Here is a 19,406-nt window from a genome sequence, read left to right on the forward strand (position 1 = left end):
ACAGAGTTGAGTAAAATTACTATTTAAACAGAGAAATGCACTACGGGAGGACAAATAAGAATACAAATAACTTACCGTGGGGCCCTGTGTCTCAGGGGGGAGGCAGAAAGGATAAGAGCTGTCTGAGTAGTTGAGTACTCTTTAGGTAATCTGTAACAGCAGACCGGTGATTGTGTTTAAAATGTTTATTTTGAAAGTGTCTTTAGTTTTGTTTAATTTTCCTTGAATTTGGTGAATTATTTTATTTATTTATAATTTTTTTAAAACATTTGTTGATTATTATTATTTACAAAATACACTTTGGAGGCCTCAATAAATCTTTTTTTTTTTTTTTATGAGTAACTATCTATGACTTATTTGTTTTTTTGCTGCACCCTACAATAACCCCTCGATATATTACACTCTTCAATAGTGTCTTCCTCATGTGTTTCAAAGGCTGATTCTGCCAATTTGTGATTTAAGAAAATGGCATGCCTCCTGCAAGTTGTCAGCAGGTACTTTTCTGTCCAGTCCAGCCGTCGGTTTTTGTGCCACTGGCAGAGAGCCTGGATCAGCTGCGGTGTTGCCTCCAAGTCATCATCCTGGTCCTGGAACCGCTCCAACAAGACTCCAGCCTCCTCTCTGCATTTATAATTGCGGCTGATCTCTCTTTCCCACAAGGCCTCTGCTCAACCACCAGCTTCTTGAAGCCAAATCTGAAAAAAAGAAAACGTTTTCTTAAAAGTACAGAACAGTGACAGTTTTTTTTTTTGTAACTGCAGAACTAATTAAAGTTCAGAAATTGATACACAGACGAGAATAATTCTAATAAAGTTACGTTTCCAAAGTCGATTTCGAGAAGCGGATGTGTCACCCTCACCTAGTTGGATGGGGTGTTTGTTTTGAAGATTTTTTAGCAAAGCAGTTTTGCTTCCTCCTTTTGAATGAAATATTTCCTTGGATGCCATGTTTTAAAACAACAGCAGCGGAATATGGACAATAGATGTCACAAAGAATGCTGCAGTATGAAGCGCAGTTAACATAACTGTGTTCAAACTGAGATTATTATTATTATTATTATTATTATTATTATTATTATTATTATTATTATTTTCATGTCTCCAGTACTGAAAAAGGTTACACAAGTCTACAGATCTGAAGGGACTAAATGTATATGTGCTATATAGTATTTAAATAGGTATAATGCACTTAAAACATTAATATATGTGATTTTTATTTATTTATTTATTTTTAATCATTACCTGATAAAGATCCCGGTACCCGGATATTTTTCACAGCTGGTACCCAGTTCTGGGTTTTCTACCCATGCTGACCTCTAATTATATATATTTGACAGTGTGTCACCTTTCATACTGAAAACTTATAAACTATAAAGGAGTAAAATAAATAACCTTATAAAAGAGCTTAGAATGAATGTACAATATTTAAATCACAAATTTTACATTTGTATTTTTAAAAAAATGTTTATGATTCAGAGTTATTTCTTTCTCTGCCTGAGTAACCACTTTTTTCAAGATGTTTCTTGATCAGTTTTCAAATTTGTCAGCAAACTGTTTGTTCAGCCGTTGTCTGTTTTTTTGTTTGTTTTTTAACTCTGCCTTCCTTCAGCAGTATTGCCTTGCAGTCTCGAGCTGGATGTTGTAGAGTCACACACCTTGCAGGGATATTTCAGTGAGTAAGATATTTGAGGGAGGGAGGGAGGAAGAGAGAGCTGAGAACTAATGAGAGAAGAGATGATATGTGATCAGGGGAAGTCAAGGAAAGGAAGGGAGCTTGGTCTGATTTGGGGTTTGGTGAAATGTCTATGCAGTAGTTGGAGTGTGTTTTATTTATGTTCTCTCATTTCAGATATTGCATTAGATTCCACATTTAGATGGGGAGATTGCTTCCAACCAAACAGAATCAAACATTGGCCAGTAGTAAAGGGGTTATACTATAAAGTTATACTGACAAGGGAGCAATGGCACAAATGTCAAATGCGCAAGAAAGTGTAGAACGTAGACGGCTATATTAATAATAATAATAATAATAACAATAATAATAATAATAATAAATAAAAATAAACATTGATAGAAATTGTTAAAAGGCTGCATTTGAAGTTAAAGAAAACTTTTTATAAAGTATGCTGCATTGATAGTTATTAAAAAAAAAAAAAACTTACAAAAGAAAGATACCCTGCACTTTCAGAATATAACAAAGTGCTGTTGTCTTAAATCATCCTGTACACATTTTGTTCCACTGTTTGTTAGTGTTTATTTAGCGGCCTCCTATTGTGTTTATGCTATTATCAAAGCTGTCTGACTTATTCTGCTCAAGCAAGTGTTGTGCCCCTCCTGTCAATCTGTGTTTCATGCTTTGCATGCTTTGCTCTTGGATGTGGGGAGAAAGATACTTCTGCTGCTCTGCCAGTGTTGATCCAGCTATACACAGGGGTGGAAAGTAACTAAGTAGAAATACTTCGTTACACTACTTAAGTATCTGTTTTCGGGATCTGCACTTTACTAAAGCACTTTATTTTTGGGATACCTGTACATTTACTCAAGTACGTTTGTTTAGAAAATAGTGTACTTTTTACTCCACTACATTTCCCAGAAGCATCTCGTTACTCGTTCTTTCAGCACAGTGACTCTTGCGCAGGCCAGGATTCTGATAGGGTAAAGCAGAGCTGTATGCACAGTGTCTGCTTGCTTTGACGATGACATGGTATGTTGATGCCCAACCAGAGACTGTTTTGATTTTTAAAATAACCAATCAACAAACACAATGTTTAGCTGTGGAGGATGCATTAGTAGTTTAGAAGACTAACAGGAATCTACAAGCAGTTTCTAAACAGGATTTCACATTTTTTACATTTGATCCTAGAATTGTTTCATGAATTGTGTTTTATTTATGGATAAAGGTTGTGACTGAAATTTAAATTCCTGATTTGAGATTTAAATTAAGCATTTGAGCCTGAAGGAGCGGGCTAATCGTGTGGTAATGCCCGCTTTGTGCAGTTACATGCCTGCGCCAAAGGCGAGAAGGCTCCTGAGGGCTCAAATGTTATTAGAATATGGGTATGTTAAACAAAATAAAAAAAATGTTTTTCTAATAGTTTAAATAGAAATAGGGTTAAATAGTTCAGGACTTCTAAAAGCCCTGATTTTATGAAGAACTAGTTTTTTGTTGCTGAGCGTTTACCTCAGTGTTCCATTAATAATGCGGTTTTCTCAGTAAACATCCACGGTCTGTTCAGGCTCTTTGGTTTAATCCAAGCGGTGGACCCTGTAGACTACTTCCAGTTGTGGTGTGAATTACAATTTAATACAGGACCGTATTTTATTAAAATCTCCTTCTTATATGCAGCTGTTTGTACCCTGTTTTGTGAAGTGTTTGTTATCGATAACTTTTTAAAACATTTTTTTATGGGATTTGAGTGCATATTTGTACAGCCAGCTAAATGTCTGGGTTTTTTTTTCAAGGTGGATTTCAATGGGTTTAAGGGCGGATGCTTTTTACTACTACTTGAGTACTTTTAAGATGTGATACTTTTGTACTTTTACTCAAGTAGTTTTCTAGAAGGATAATCATTTACTCTTTGAAATGTATGCGAGTATTACTGTAGCGCCGCCAGCGTCTGGTTATACCGTGCAAGGGTTTTTTAGATGAATGGAACAGGGTGATAATGCAGCTGTCAGGATCAGGTTTTAAACATAATTCAGTGTCTTTTCAGCGTTCCCTCTCTTCATTGATATTCTCAGTCGGTGGGGGGGTGGGAGCACAGGGGAATAGTTGACAGAAGTGCTTTGAATAATCCCAAAGACGTGATGCACACTGTTTGGGTGTAAATCATTCAGTCTTTACTGGGAGAGCAGGAGCCGTGTATTAGGAATGCAGCAGGCCATTATTTAGCATTGGCAAATAGGAGTTGCTTTTGGTTCTGGAAACAGGCCCAGTTCAAGTACTGTGGTGAAATCAGTATTTCAAAATAGAATGTCACAAAAGAACTGACTGTTCAGTCAGTGTCTTTGTGTGAACTTCAGTGACCATAAATTACCATGTGTTTAAAGTCTGCTATTTTGTCTATCAAAACAGCATGATCAAGGCTATTTACTGTATGCACGTCTATAACACATGCTGACTGAGCCAGCAATACAATAGCAGGGCATCTGATTAACAGGAAAGGCTCTAGCAAGGACCTCAAACATGTGTCAGTGTAAATAAAGTGTAGGGTATAGGTAGACATACAATACAACGGTTCATTATTATTAACAGAATGCTTCATCTTTTGATTTACTGTCATTCCGAATCATATAAAAATAGTTTTTATAGAGCTTCCTGCCTGGACCTAGGAGGTGGTTACGCTCCCAGTAAAGTTATTAAAAAAGATATATTTCTGTGCACCGATTTATTTATTTTTCTCTCAGTAGGATCTCTAGAACACTTTTGACAGACAAAGCAACAAAGCACAAAAGTCTACAACAGTTTGCTGTTCCTATATATGACAGGTTTACTGCATAACTTTACTCCATGAAAAGTGTGATGTGCTGTTGCACACGGAGGTATGAGTGGCGTGTTCAGTGCGTGCAACACCAGTAATTAGGGAGCTGAGAGCTGCGGCAGAGTTCATCAAACGTGTTCTTGTTATTAAATACAAGAGTTACATTCAGTACCGGATTCGTGTCTTTTATTTAAAGAACTGCACAAATTGGGAGAGATGTATTCAAATGGATGTGCATCTGGGCGGATATAGGATTCGGATTCGGTTCACCAGTGATAAGTAAGTGATAACCATACAGGGCAGTACATTTAAAAACATGTGTTAGGCCTGTCAAAAAGAAAATATGCTAATTAAACAACTGCAAAAGATTTCAAGGAGTGCAGACTGGTGGCTGTATGGGAATTGAAGAATTAAGCATTTTCATTATTTTTTTACAAAATATAGAAGATGCACATAGCATGACTGCGTGCAGCAACAGGATTGTACTTTCATGATCAAAGGCTTCAGTATCTATTTGAAATATTTTCCCCATTGACTGTCTGTAAAAAGTGTTTAGCATCAATGCTAGGAGCACAAAAAAGGAACTTCGGTATTTGTTTAAATCTAAGCTTTCTGAACTGCATGCTTATCTAAAACTGTGGGCTGAAGATCAGGTTCCATCTATGAGTAGCCATCGGCTTTCTTCTATTTCATGAAATGACTTGACACAAGGCTTCGTGACCTCACCACACCTTTCTACAGCTTACAGTACTGAAGCTGAGAAATTTCAACTGAGCTGCCAGCATCTAGGTCTGTCCAAAGTTAGATAAGTTAGATAGATAGATAGATTTTAAAGTAACCTTTATTATTCGGTTTTGTTCAGTGCTCATATATAACATTGCATTTCACTATCAAATTAAAACGTTACTTTTTTATTCATTAAATAAATGCATAAATTAGAAAATCGAAAGACAGTGTAGGTCCTTCAAAAAAGATATCCTAAAAATGGTATCTACTATCCTCCCTCAGCGCGCCCTCCACCACAGAGCACACCACTGTTCCCCACACCTCCTGTAACACTTCAGTCTGATGGGTGAGTTTATAGTAAGCAAACACCATCTTGAGTCTGGATGTCACAATCACTTTGAATACAGCAGTCACATCCCCTGTTGGCACATCAGTCACTTTATTTTTTCTGCTTTTAATAATTGCTAGTTTGGCTTGCTCCACTAAAAAATTTGCCAGTATTCTTTACTTCACTCCAAAAATAAAAACAAGAGTTTCACAAAAATGTACTTCAAGGCCCCTAAACATATCTACCAGAAACCCAAACAGTGGCTGTAGTCTGGGAGAGTACATAAAACAATGAGACACAGTCTCGGTCTGCAAACAGTAGAGGCACGTCTTCTGGCTTAATAATCGCCCTAAAGAAGTTTCTTGCTATGATGGGTTGTAGCTTCTCTATTGTAAATCCCCGATTTTTATTTATTTATTTTTAAAGTGGTGGCTTGTACAGTGCCCTCCAATCTGGAACTGTAGCCTCCTCTACACCCATCCACTCCCTCTATTGTGTGTCCGGCAACTCCCTGAGGGCTTTGTAGTTGATGACTTTAACACAAAGCCTGTACAAGTCCTTTCTCTCTGAAGAAATGAAAGCTCCAGAGAGTCCTAAACCACAGAAGATACCTTGGTTGATCACAACATTGGTCTACAGTCCCAGAAAAAAGCTCACTCAGGACCCCCAAACCTGCCCCTGCTAACACTGCTCGAAGCTGCATTAAAAACACTGATAAAGCGCACTGATCAGAGGCTCAGAGGCCAGAGAGTCTGCACTCTTCAAGTGTCCCGTTTTCCAGATCTATTAATGACCAATCTTAGTAACCCCCATGTTAACCAACAAAAAAAACCTGTTAGACTTAGAAGTGGACATATAGGAAGGACTGTGAATAAGAGCACCTCTAAGAGCCAATACAGCCCTACCGACTCAACCCTCCTCACTGCCTCGATAAAATGCAGATAAACAGGATGAGACCAGACTGCTGGTGTTCATTAACATTTAACATTCATTTAGCCCTCCTAACCCGTGAAAGAAAGCAAAAGCAGTGTCCCTCCATGGCAGAGGGCCAGGAGTGTACAGTAACTGTTGTAGAGTCTGCAGTCTAAAAACAGCCATCCTACTAGTGAGATCAATCAGGCCCTGCCCCCCTTCCTCTAATGGTAAGTAGAGCACACTCTGCTTCACCCAGTGCAGCCCATCCCAGGTTACGGGGTCAACACACATGCCAGAGCATTGAAGCAACCAAATTATGAATTATTAAAACTCTGCCTCTATATAGAACAGTTTTAACAAAAGCCACCTCCAACTCTGCAATCTTCCCTTCATCTGATCTAGCATTCCCTCCAAGTTCTCTAATGCTGTACCCACCCCTCCGAGGAACACTCGGAGATGCCGAAACACCCTCTGGTTCCACTACAGACCCCTGGTAAATCTATCTGTCTAGTATCCTCCCAATCCCCCATCAAAAAAGCGTTGCTATTAGCCCAATTGACATGAGCAGATAACACTTTCTCAAAAATATTCTGTCAGTTTCTCAAAACCTTAATATCCTGACTATCTCATTGCTATGTCATCTGCATCAACCACCACTTCGAATGACTGATTTGGGATATTTGGAACAGAGGGGCCATGTAGGAGCTGCCTGAGTTTCTCAATAAAGGGCTCAATGGAGAGGGAATATAACATCACAGACAGCGAGCACCCTTGGCGGATCCCTGTCTGCAGTGGGAAAGGAGAGCTCAACACACCATTTACCTTCAGTACACTGAACACATTATTGTTGAGCAACTGAATGTTCTCCACAAAATTGGGGCTAAAACCAAATTCTCTAAAAAACATTAAATAAATATTTGTGATCCATCCTGTCAAAAGTTTTTTTCCTGACTAAGGAAATTAAGACCAGCTGTAAAACAAACAAGCTTGGAGGCTGCTATTAGATCCCCAATTAAAAACACATTATCAAAGGTACACCATATGATTGATGTGGGTGCACAATAAGGTCCATGACACGTCTCAGGCAGTTGGCCAATGACAGGATTTTAGACAGGATTTTATAATCGTGTAAAGGAGGCTTACAGGACACCAATTCGCCACTTAAATACGTCTGTTTTTGGCAACAAAGTCAACGCTGCACGTCTGCAGCTCAAAGGCAGCTGTTTGTGCTGTATAATTTCCTTGAAGACTTCAAAAAGGTCTCCCACCACATGAGACCAAAGCGCCTTAAAGAACTCAACTGGCAGTCCATCAATGCCTAGCGCTTTTCTGTTATTGAGTCCCTTTAGAGCCTCAATGAGCTCATGGAAAGTTACTTCTTCTCCCTCAAGACCTAACCCTAATCCTCTACAGCCTCCAAGTAGAAAGCCACAGCATGCCTCCGGATCACCTCGGGCTCCCTCAGCTCCTGCCCAGTTGGGGTCTTTAGACAATGGCTCAGCATACACTGCCTTTTATTTTTGGTTTTCAAGCTTTCATACAGCTTGTTTTCGTAGTCAGACTGCAGTGTTCTGTGTATCTCAGTGATGTCCTCCTCCAGCTCTCTCTCGTGACTATGGCAGTGCTGTGTATAGCTCAGTGATGTCCTCCTCCAGCTCTCTCTCGTGACTATAGCAGTGCTATGTATAGCTTAGCGATGTCCTCCTCCAGCTCTCATGACTATGGCAGTGTTCTGTGTAGCTCAGTGATGTCCTCCTCCAGCTCTCTCTCATGACTATGGCAGTGCTGTGTATAGCTCAGTGATGTCCTCCTCCAGCTCTCTCTCGTGACTATGGCAGTGCTGTGTATAGCTCAGGGATGTCCTCCTCCAGCTCTCTCTCGTGACTATAGCAGTGCTGTGTATAGCTCAGGGATGTCCTCCTCCACCTCTCTCATGACTATAGCAGTGCTGTGTATAGCTCAGTGATATCCTCCTCCAGCTCTCTCGTGACTATAGCAGTGCTGTGTATAGCTCAGGGATGTCCTCCTCCAGCTCTCTCTCATGACTATAGCAGTGACTATAGCAGTGCTGTGTATAGCTCAGGGATGTCCTCCTCCAGTGATATCCTCTCTCTCATGACTATAGCAGTGCTGTGTATAGCTCAGTGATATCCTCCTCCAGCTCTCTCTCATGACTATAGCAGTGCTGTGTATAGCTCAGTGATATCCTCCTCCAGCTCTCTCTCATGACTATAGCAGTGTTCTGTGTAGTTCAGCGATATCCTCCTCCAGCTCTCTCTCGTGACTATAGCAGTGCTGTGTATAGCTCAGTGATATCCTCCTCCAGCTCTCTCTCATGACTATAGCAGTGCTGTGTATAGCTCAGCGATATCCTCCTCCAGCTCTCTCTCGTGACTATAGCAGTGCTGTGTATAGCTCAGTTATATCCTCCTCCAGCTCTCTCTTGTGACTATAGCAGTGCTGTGCATAGCTCAGCGATGTCCTCCTCCAGCTCTCATGACTATAGCAGTGCTGTGTATAGCTCAGTGATATCCTCCTCCAGCTCTCATGACTATAGCAGTGCTGTGTATAGCTCAGTGATATCCTCCTCCAGCTCTCTCTCATTACTATAGCAGTGCTGTGTATAGCTCAGTTATATCCTCCTCCAGCTCTCTCTCGTGACTATAGCAGTGCTGTGTATAGCTCAGTGATATCCTCCTCCAGCTCTCATGACTATAGCAGTGCTGTGTATAGCTCAGGGATGTCCTCCTCCAACTCTCTCGAATGACTATGGCAGTGTTCTGTGTAGCTGAGTGGTGGCCTCTTCTAGCTCTCTCGTGACTATAGCAGTACATTGTCTAATGTGTTCAGTGTACTGTTGACAAAGCAGCTTCTCCTGCACTTTTGCCACATCCCACCACTGCCTCAGTGAAGAAAAGGCATGTTTTTGCCCATTCCACAAAAGTGTGCAGGAAGTTGTAACAGTTTTGTGTTAAAATGCCAGTATGATATATACACTCTTGGTGAGGGAATAATAATGTTCAGATTAACCGTACTATGATCTGAAAAACCAACTGGATAAATAGAACAATGTATGTCTAAATTTACCTGGAGTTTAAAACTATAAAATCTAATCTGGCCAAAGACACCAGACCAGGAGACCCTTTTGCACATGTGTACTGTCTGTCAGTAGGGTGTAGATTCCTCCGTATCCTGCAGTTCATGTAGTATTAAACAGTGAGCAGATCCCTGACTCAGCTGGGCTGGTCCCAATTGCTCATTTTCAGTGTAGTTGAAATCCCCACCCAACAGAACAGACTCCTCAGACAGACTGAGCCAGTACCACTCAGGGTTTAAAAAAGAAAACACCATCTCTCTGTCGTCATAAATACTTGAACCGCTAATCGTCCTCTCATTACTTCTGTAACTTTAAAAGAATCTGTACTCAATTTTTTTTGCAAATAAAATGGCTGCTATTGCACTAAAATTAGCTGAGAAATGCTGTCCCCTCCCACTCACTGACCCAGTCTGTCTGATTATTATCATTAGTGTGCGTTTCCTGTAGGGAAGCTACACTCATTTGTTTTTGAAGCAAGTAATCAAAGCCCATGTCCTCTTTACCACATCTCTACCTCCATTCATAATCAAAGTGCCCAACTTAATATTCTGCATATTAGGAGTAGAGAGAAAAGCAAACAGAAAATGAAAGTAATTGGGAAAATGGAAAGAAAGAATGCTAAGCTTATACATTTGTATTTTGTTTAAGGGAACTGCGAACTTTACTTACACTAATCCCTCATTTACCCTTAATAACCTCTAAAAACTCTGAAATGCTTTGAGCACTATAGCGCCCTCTCAGTAACTGACTAGCGGATAGCTCACAGCTAAAGGACGAGGCAGCATCACTACTTCCCTCTTCACTGTCATTACTGTCTTCAGCTATGCTCACCTCTGCACTCATTGGTATAGACTGACCTGTTACACTTTTACCAGCATCAACTTTCTCTGTGTCCTTAGGAATGGCAGTGCTTCTTTCTGTAAGAAGGCTTAGTTTCGCCAGGCTTGTTGAGTCTTTATTTTTTGACTGTATCTTTTAGGGATTTAAATCTAGTTTCTACATTCACTCTTTCCATATTTCCCCTGACACAGCAGCTACCTCTCCCTTTGTTTACCAGCCTGTTTTTCATTAACCTGCTCTTCTCTTGTCAATTTCAACCATTTTTGTTTGTAATTCTTGATTATTTATAATATTTTCACCTTCTAGCTGTTCTTTAGTGGCCATGCCTTCCAGCTCCCCAACACTGATCTCCCGTGCTGTCTCGTTTACAGGCTCTCCGCTCTCCACCCCAGCCTCATAGTGCATATTACTGTCTACTCTGTCCCTGTCACCCAATGGGCCTTCTTGACTTGCTGGAATTCTACTGCTTCATTTTCACTCATCACTTGTCTCCTCCAGGACTGCTTACAATTCTTTGAAATGTGTCCCTCTCGACCACAAACAAAGCACTTAATTAATCCAGAGGTTGCAAAAACTACATAATCACTGACATCCTCTCGAAATCTGAACACAATATGTAATTATTTATTCGGGTCAAGAAGCATGTACAGTTGTCTCCGAAAAGAAATGACATGTCTGAGTTCAGGGGATTTATAGCACAGTAGGATCAATGTGATCCCTGACATGAGCTCTCCGTGGCAGCTCAGCTCTTTAATCAGTCATTTGTTTTTTAGAAATGGCATTATAATAAAATTATAACTTTTGCACGCAGACACAGCTGGAGGCAATACTGAAACTAGACCTCATTAGTAACTATTCCTTCCTGCACAATTCTTTGAACCATTCCTTCACTACTCTGAAAGACAACGACAGCTTTGAGGCTGATTTTAATATTGCCACAACCTACTGTTTTCTCAACTTCTGTAGCACATTTTTCAACAGGAACACCTTCATCAACAATAATCTTAATGCCATTTCTGCATGGCAAATTAGCAAAAGACTAGCAGGATTCCCTCTGGGTTCCCTCTGTTTTGGCCAGAGCGATCGCTGCTGTTCCGCTGACAGTCAGCTTATAAAAGTCAGGTTATAAAAGAACCAACTGTTAGTCTGGTTTAAATGCTAACATAAGAAGAAATAAATAGAAAGAGGGGAAAAAAAACAGCGGAGAACTCCCTCCCTCACTCTGAGCTCCGCACACACACCACAAGCACTCCCAACAGACACTGCGACAGACAGCACCAGCAGATAGATAGACTGGGCTCCCCAGGACCTTGATAGATGATCATGTTTTCTATGGACTGCTCATGATAGGACTGTACAGTAGTTCTCTGATAATAGAAATACAGTAATCTGTTGTGTCCGTCACATACCGAATCCGCCACGATCAAGCTCTTCAGCAGCGTTAGCAAAGAGGTTGTAGATCCCACCAAAGTTTTCGTATGCTGTGTTGTATGTGCTCCATGCTGTTGTCACGTGAGCTGCTGGTACATCAGATATGTACTGTAGCATGTTCTTGCCAATTGGTTTCTTTTTGCCACACTTTGCACTTCAAAACTTCAAATCCAGATTTAAATGTGTGCATGTAGAGGTATCTGTTGAATATTTTTAGCACTCCAAACCCCTCACCAGGAGTTAGAAAAGCCGATTTTAGCATCCCAATAAATCTGTCTGACACACCTGACTGGATACAGATCTCCTGTGCACCCCTCTGGCTGATCACTGTTGTGCATTCCAAAGTGCAGTGCGGGTACAGGTTTGTGAAGTGTACAGGTTTTTTTTTTAATGGAGTGGATGTGTATGCACTTAATAAGAAGGCATGTACAGTACCAGTCAAAGGTTTGAGTGCACTTGCTGGAAACTAGGTTTTTCTTATACTTGACTATGTCTTACGTCGTGTATGTTTCTGTAAATACTTGAAAATGAAAACTTATGTTACGATATACAAAACATAAGGAGTATCAAAGCAACGTTCAAGAAAATTGAAAATTGTCTCTAAATCTTGGATTCCTCAAAATAGCCAGCCTTTGCCTTAATAACAGCCTCACAAACACAAGGCGGTTAACAAGTTTCAGCAGGAAATCACCCGACATGTCTTCCCAGCTCTTCTGCAGCAATTCCCAGAGATATAGGGCACTTCTGGGTAGCTTTGCTTTGACTCTTCTGTCCAATTCGTCCCATACAAGTTGAGGTCTGGAGACTGGGCAGGCCAGGTCATTAGATTGAGTTGTCCTTCACTTTCCTTCTTTGCCAGATAGTTCTTGCACAACTTTGAGGCGTGTTTCGGGTCATTATCTTGCTGAAGAATGAAGTACTGCCCAACTAGCAGTAATCCTGTACAATGGCATGCCTCTGAAGTATGCTATGATAGCCATGCAAATATTCGGCGGTTGGACCCAAATATTTCAAATTATGACTCCTCGGTCCATAAGACCGACTTCCACTCCTCAAATGTCCAGTTTCTGTGTTTTTTGGCCCAGGCAAGTCTCTTCCTCTTATTCTGCACTCTTTAACAATGGTTTCTTTGCAGCAATTCTTCCAGTTAGGCCAGCTTCACGCAATCTCCCCTGAACAGTTGATGTTGAAACATCTGTACTTCTAGTAGCATTTAGCTGACCTTGTATTTCAGGGGCAATTAATCGCCAGTTTCGCAGACTTGTTCTCTGATTCTGAGGTCACCCTTGTCCTGCCTGACCTTGTCCTCATGAGTGCCAGTTTCTTCAAATCGTTTGATGGTCTTGGCCACAGCAGTTACAGACACTTGCAAAGTTCTTGCGATTTGTCTTAAAGATTGACCTTCATTTCTTAAAGTAATTTGTTCTTTGCTTAACTGAGTGTATTTTTCCATTTTCTGCTCCCTTACATTCAGGAATGACAAACTTGTGCCTATGCTACCTATATTTATAGTAATCATGGACCCTTACCTGTTAACAGTAATTGGTGACAAAAGGTTAATTTGGTAACATGCTAGTTAACTCAGAGAACATCTAACAAAGACACTTTTATACTTAGGCCAGTGTTCAAACACTGTGTTATACACATTTCAGACTCTTAACTGACTTGGGCTTCAGACTGAAATCCCCTTGCTTTGCGTGACCATTTCATTGAAATTGACAAGATTTACATTTTCATTTAAAAATTACATTTTTGAATGCAATTCACTTATGATTATCAGCTTATATTTGTGCACGTATCATATAATGAAATTTTAAGTGTTTATAGACAGGTTTATACAGTTAAAAGCATAGATAATCATGAAAAACCTGGTTTCACGCAGGTGTACTCAAACTTTTGACTGGTACTGTAAATATAAGCAGACGTGCAGCTTGGGCACTGCCATTCATTTTAATACGTTACTCAGAGATGCCAGTTGTGTGTGACCTGAGGTGCGTGCACTGTGAGCTGTCTGATACGAATGACATTAGTTATTAGACAAGATTGTTAGGCAGGAAAAGGAAGGCAAACCACTGTGGTATGATTTTGTTAGTGTTGTGTGTGCACAGTAATCATCCAAAACAAAGAAGCACCGTTACCATGTCCAGTTATAAGAACACTCCGGACACCAAAGCAGCATTCTTGAATAACAAAATGCCAACCTGACATCTACTAAGTGTTGTCTTGATTGCTTTAATTCTCCAGTGCAATATGTAATTACATGTTGACTGTCTTCCTGAAAGGGCATTGCAGTCTCTTTTGCAGGAAGCTGTCAGTAGTGTACAGCATATTGACAAACATGAGATGAGCTTTGCTGCGGTGTAGCTGATGATCTGGAGCAACAGACTAAGCCAGGAGATGCGAGGGTCCTGTTCCAACAGCCACTGGTTCATTGTGTGACCTTGATCTCCTTGTGCTTGAGTCTGTTAAGCGAAAGCAATAATGTGCACCCTGTGCATGCTCTGTAGGATGAGTATATTTCTGTACCACCTGTGAGCTGCACACGGACATGCTCTGTAGGATGAGTATATTTCTGTACCACCTGTGAGCTGCACACGGACATGCTCTGTAGGATGTGTATATTTCTGTACCACCTGTGAGCTGCACACGGACATGCTCTGTAGGATGAGTATATTTCTGTACCACCTGTGAGCTGCACACGGACATGCTCTGTAGGATGAGTATATTTCTGTACCACCTGTGAGCTGCAGACGGACATGCTCTGTAGGATGTGTATATTTCTGTACCACCTGTGAGCTGCACACGGACATGCTCTGTAGGATGTGTATATTTCTGTACCACCTGTGAGCTGCACACGGACATGCTCTGTAGGATGTGTATATTTCTGTACCACCTGTGAGCTGCACACGGACATGCTCTGTAGGATGTGTATATTTCTGTACCACCTGTGAGCTGCACACGGACATGCTCTGTAGGATGAGTATATTTCTGTACTGCATGTGACCTGCACACGTAACGTGCTTTTGGAATGCCTGGTAATATGGCTGCCCTTGTTTGTGAGGGCTTCTCTTAATATCCTGCCCTAAGAGTTCAGGATATTAAGAGAAGCGTTTCTGGTGCCAGGAGTACAAGTGCTTAGACTTGATGTGAAAGTTTGTATTCTTGCAGTAATTCTAAAATCACTTTAAAAAGACATGTTGGGGGACCTGTGTCAAGACACAGAGCTAAATTGGCGGAGTGTAAAGTAGCGCTCTTCCGCAGCACAAATTTTACCCCATCCCAAATGTGTTAACTAGCCCAAAACTAAGACTAATCAGAAAAATAGCGCCTACCCTCCAAATGGGCTACCTCAATTGAACAATAGGTAGGTCATTTGGAGAGGCAATGACCCATGTTGACTAAGTGTCTTGACTTTTATTATTATTATTATTATTATTATTATTATTATATGACGGATAAAACCAAGTATACGTAATGAAATAGCTGGTATTGAGCTATAATTTCATCCTCGGGGAGATCAGAAAGGGTAATGCAGACCCTGAATACTCTCCCTTCTTCTCAGTACTTTCCCTCTGTTCCTTGTTCAGGAAGGTTAGGTGTAAACTCAGCGCTATGGCTTTTTATGCCGTCACAAGCGCTTGATACATGTCCCCCGTTGTTTGTAAAAATTATGAAGTCACAAGTTTAGTGTAGCACTTTGCTCTTACTTGGATAGAACAAGATGGCATTTGTTTCCATTTATTCTAAACCTATTAAGTGATACAACTTTGGGTGCAAACACATTAAACTACAAACAAAACACTACGTTCTGTAAATAGAAGCCAAGATTACTGTCTTCCAAAAAACAGCTGCAACGTAACACAAATGTGACTGTGCACAAACTGAGGCACAGCACAGTACCTGTGCAATACCTCCCAGTTAATACCTGAATCAAAACGTGACTAGCAGAATCCATGCAGATGATTTACTGGCTAATGAAGTGTAATTTTAGAAAATGTGTGTGTATAAATATCATACACGCATACAAGAACTATACCATGGGCTACTAATTGAGATCAGGTTATTTGGTATTAACAGCAGAGTATGGAGAGGATTCACTCTGGTGGCAAACTATTGAGGTTTTTCTTTTAAACATTAGGTTTCATGTCAAATTTCTTGCCTCTGCCAGATTCTCTGAATAAATGCAGCACTGTAGCCCTGAATGAAAGTGCAATTACACAGCAGCTGGGCAGCCTAGTGATGCATACAGAAAAGGGGTCGCCCTGGCAACTGGGTCGTTTCGCTACATCAGAAATGAACATTCCCGTTTCATGACCCTACAGTACCACTTTTACCCCAGGCCTGTCTGCCCACTGCGGGACTGGGGATTGGAGTTAATAAACCATGCTTATTCATGTGCTGCCTGTTATTTAAACTTTTTAAAATGTAATGGGAGAACTAGAGAGTTTGCTTCCAGATAAAATAAGAAAAAAAAGGTGTTTTAAAAAAGACTTTGAAGTCTTTCAGATGTATCTGTTGAAGGTAAGGGTGTTGGTTGATTTTAGATTTAATTGAGAATAGTTCAGTACTGTTCTGTCTACCTCGTGGTCTTTCTGTAAACAAGACCTTTCACCTGTTACCTATGTTTATTTGTGTATTTGTTTGTTTATGTATTATGTAATTCACGGTCGTGTGTGCAGGTGTCCCACTGCAAGAACAGTGAAACGTTGTGTTTTTCCCTTTGTTTTGGGTTTCCCTGTTGGTAGCATAGTGGTAAGTGAATAGAAAACACAGGGGGGTGGGGAGCATGAATGTCAAGCAAACATCAGCATTGACAAGATGGTGACCTTACTCTGCACGCAGAGGCTCAACTCACTACTACAGTAGAGTGACAATTAAGCCTGATTTGGGGTCAGTCAGTATATGTAAAGATTGGACAGCAAACAGCCGCCGTAACACTGACAGTAGGCTGTATGGTTAGATAGGACAGTCAGGACTGCACCTCTTCATTCAGCATGTACAGTCTCCAAGGTGTATGAATAGTTCTGGTGCAGTACATGCTTCGCATTGCCTTTGAGGGAAGTTGGTAGTCCAGCTGTGAAGGCTGTTCTGAATGACCATACTTGTCCCTTGTGAACACCCATAATTTATGTAGTCTTGGAACAGAGGTCAGTGGTCTCTTTTTTGAGTTTGTGTTGCTTTTTTAGGCTACAAACCACACTTTACTCTGATAAAAAAAAAAAAAAAAGTTTTTAAAAGTAACAGGATCACTAATGGGTTGTAAAAACAACATGTTGTTATACCTCTCTTTATCCCTCATCCAGAATACAGTCACTAAAGCTCTGTGATCAGTAATCCAGATCTCAGTGGCTCGTTATTAACCTCTGTCATCTTGTCTTCTCAGGTATGAGCTGCGGATTCGTTATTTACCAAAAGGGTTTTTAAATCAATTCACTGAAGACAAGCCAACACTGAACTACTTCTACCAGCAGGTATGATTAAGCACATTCTGCAAGAGCATTCTCTTCATATGCCATGAACATCACTGGGAGAAATTATCCTTGTATCGTTTAAAGATATGTTTGAAACGGTGGCAGCGGGTAAACAATTTGAAGATTAGATTTAACTAACTAATAACTATTTAAAAATATTACAACTGTGTAACGGCAGTTTTTGAGACTGGAGTTCTCTCTCGCTGAGGATACATACAGTATCTCAGATATGCTGCTGCACTGTAGATGCGCCTGCTATGCAGTATGTACACATGGCACACTTTACAGTCTTGCATTCTTTTCATGTCAAATTATCTTTTTTTATGTCAAAATATTTTATTTTGATAAGACATTTTGAAACAGTAGTTGAGAACATCCAAATCGTAAGTTTGATAAAAAAACATAAAAGACAATTCTTAATTTACACATGTGTTTCTGAATCATGAGACAAAATATTAATCTGGGTGACCCAAGTCGTAAAGCCAGATCTGAACAACCCATATTGTACATGCACTGCACATCTGTCAAAGTAATGGTTCTGTGGAAAGGCATTTCATCAAGTGCCAAGAAATTTTAAGTCTGATGGAATCAGTATATGATGTATATATGGCTGCAGGCTTATAAAAATAAGTCAGTGGGCTTCAGTCTACTATGTACTCATTTAAACAGCTGGAAGTCTGTTACTAAATGTCATTTTTCAGTAGCAAAATTTTATGAGTAATATTGCCTTGAGTCATCTCATGCTTGTACTGTGCCTGCGCTTTATAGAAAAGTGAAACTCATGAAATGAAATGTTTCCACTGTTTCTACTTGGCTTTGTTGTAACAAGATTGACCTTAAAGGCACTGATACCTGCACTAGCATCTGTAATGGAAATTTTACTACAGTGTGATCTGTGTATGAAAGCTTGGGGTCATATACGAGCACATTGCTGGGACTGTAGTCGGACAACAGATTTGTTGGGTTTTTGTTTAGATCACCTTGTAATACATAGAAAAAAAATATAGTTTGTGTTTCTTTGCTGCTCTGCCCTTTATCTTGATTGAGACATGTTTTTATTACAAAAAGTAAAATAATAACAGCATAATTGTCTACAGATTGTATAATAATCAACTATACTTGGAATTGAACGGTGTCACGATTAGGCCACTAGCCTTTTAACATTTTCACATAACATACAATACTAGAGCACTACTGCTATAAATAAGATAACCTAGTTATTTCTGACTCATTTGAACTCAAAAGCAAAACTTCACTGCAGCAGTGTGAGGCATAAAAATAAATAAATAAACCTCCATTAAATAATATGCTTGAAGCCGTATAGGAGGAGGGGTCTATTCCAGAATAGCCGAGACCTTTTTATCATTCCCATCTGACATACCGTAGGGGGCTGGAAGGGGACAGGCTGCAAAGTTAGTTCTGGGATTTAAGATCAGTTCCTGTCTTAATTTAAAAAAAAAAAAAAAAAAAATCAGTCTGCACAAAAGGAAGCTAATTGACAGTCACACCAGGGGGTGGAGGATAGCGGTTATGAGATGCTGAGCTCCTGCACCACCTCAACCCCCAGGTAGTGTGCTCCCCTGCTATGAGGAGTGATAGAGGTGTTCAGAGGCTGTGCTCCCCTGCTATGAGGAGTAATAGAGGGGTTCAGAGGCTGTGCTCCCCAGCTATGAGGAGTGATAGAGGGGTTCAGAGGCTGTGCTCCCCAGCTATGAGGAGTGATAGAGGGGTTCAGTTGTGCTCCCCAGCTATGAGGAGTGATAGAGGGGTTCAGAGGCTGTGCTCCCCCGCTATGAGGAGTGATAGAGGGGTTCAGAGGCTGTGCTCCCCAGCTATGAGGAGTGATAGAGGGGTTCAGTTGTGCTCCCCAGCTATGAGGAGTGATAGAGGGGTTCAGAGGCTGTGCTCCCCCGCTATGAGGAGTGATAGAGGGGTTCAGAGGCTGTGCTCCCCCTGCTATGAGGAGTGATAGAGGGGTTCAGAGGCTGTGCTCCCCAGCTATGAGGAGTGATAGAGGGGTTCAGTTGTGCTCCCCAGCTATGAGGAGTGATAGAGGGGTTCAGAGGCTGTGCTCCCCCTGCTATGAGGAGTGATAGAGGGGTTCAGAGGCTGTGCTCC

The 19,406-nt window shown here is 40.7% G+C and overlaps 1 protein-coding gene across 37 annotated transcripts in view; it reads left to right on the top strand.

The window, feature by feature from the left end:
• LOC121315174 (focal adhesion kinase 1) overlaps positions 1-19,406 on the top strand; it is a 185,298-nt gene that overhangs the window by 86,036 nt on the left and 79,856 nt on the right. For all 37 annotated transcript variants that reach the window (XM_041249201.1, XM_041249200.1, XM_041249187.1 and 34 more), the window contains one exon: positions 17,201-17,288. In XM_041249201.1, the coding sequence (XP_041105135.1) occupies positions 17,201-17,288 (88 nt within the window). The remainder of the gene's footprint in view (positions 1-17,200; positions 17,289-19,406) is intronic.

Source organism: Polyodon spathula, chromosome 4 (assembly GCF_017654505.1).
Source record: "Polyodon spathula isolate WHYD16114869_AA chromosome 4, ASM1765450v1, whole genome shotgun sequence".
Classification (NCBI taxonomy): Eukaryota; Metazoa; Chordata; class Actinopteri; order Acipenseriformes; family Polyodontidae; genus Polyodon; species Polyodon spathula.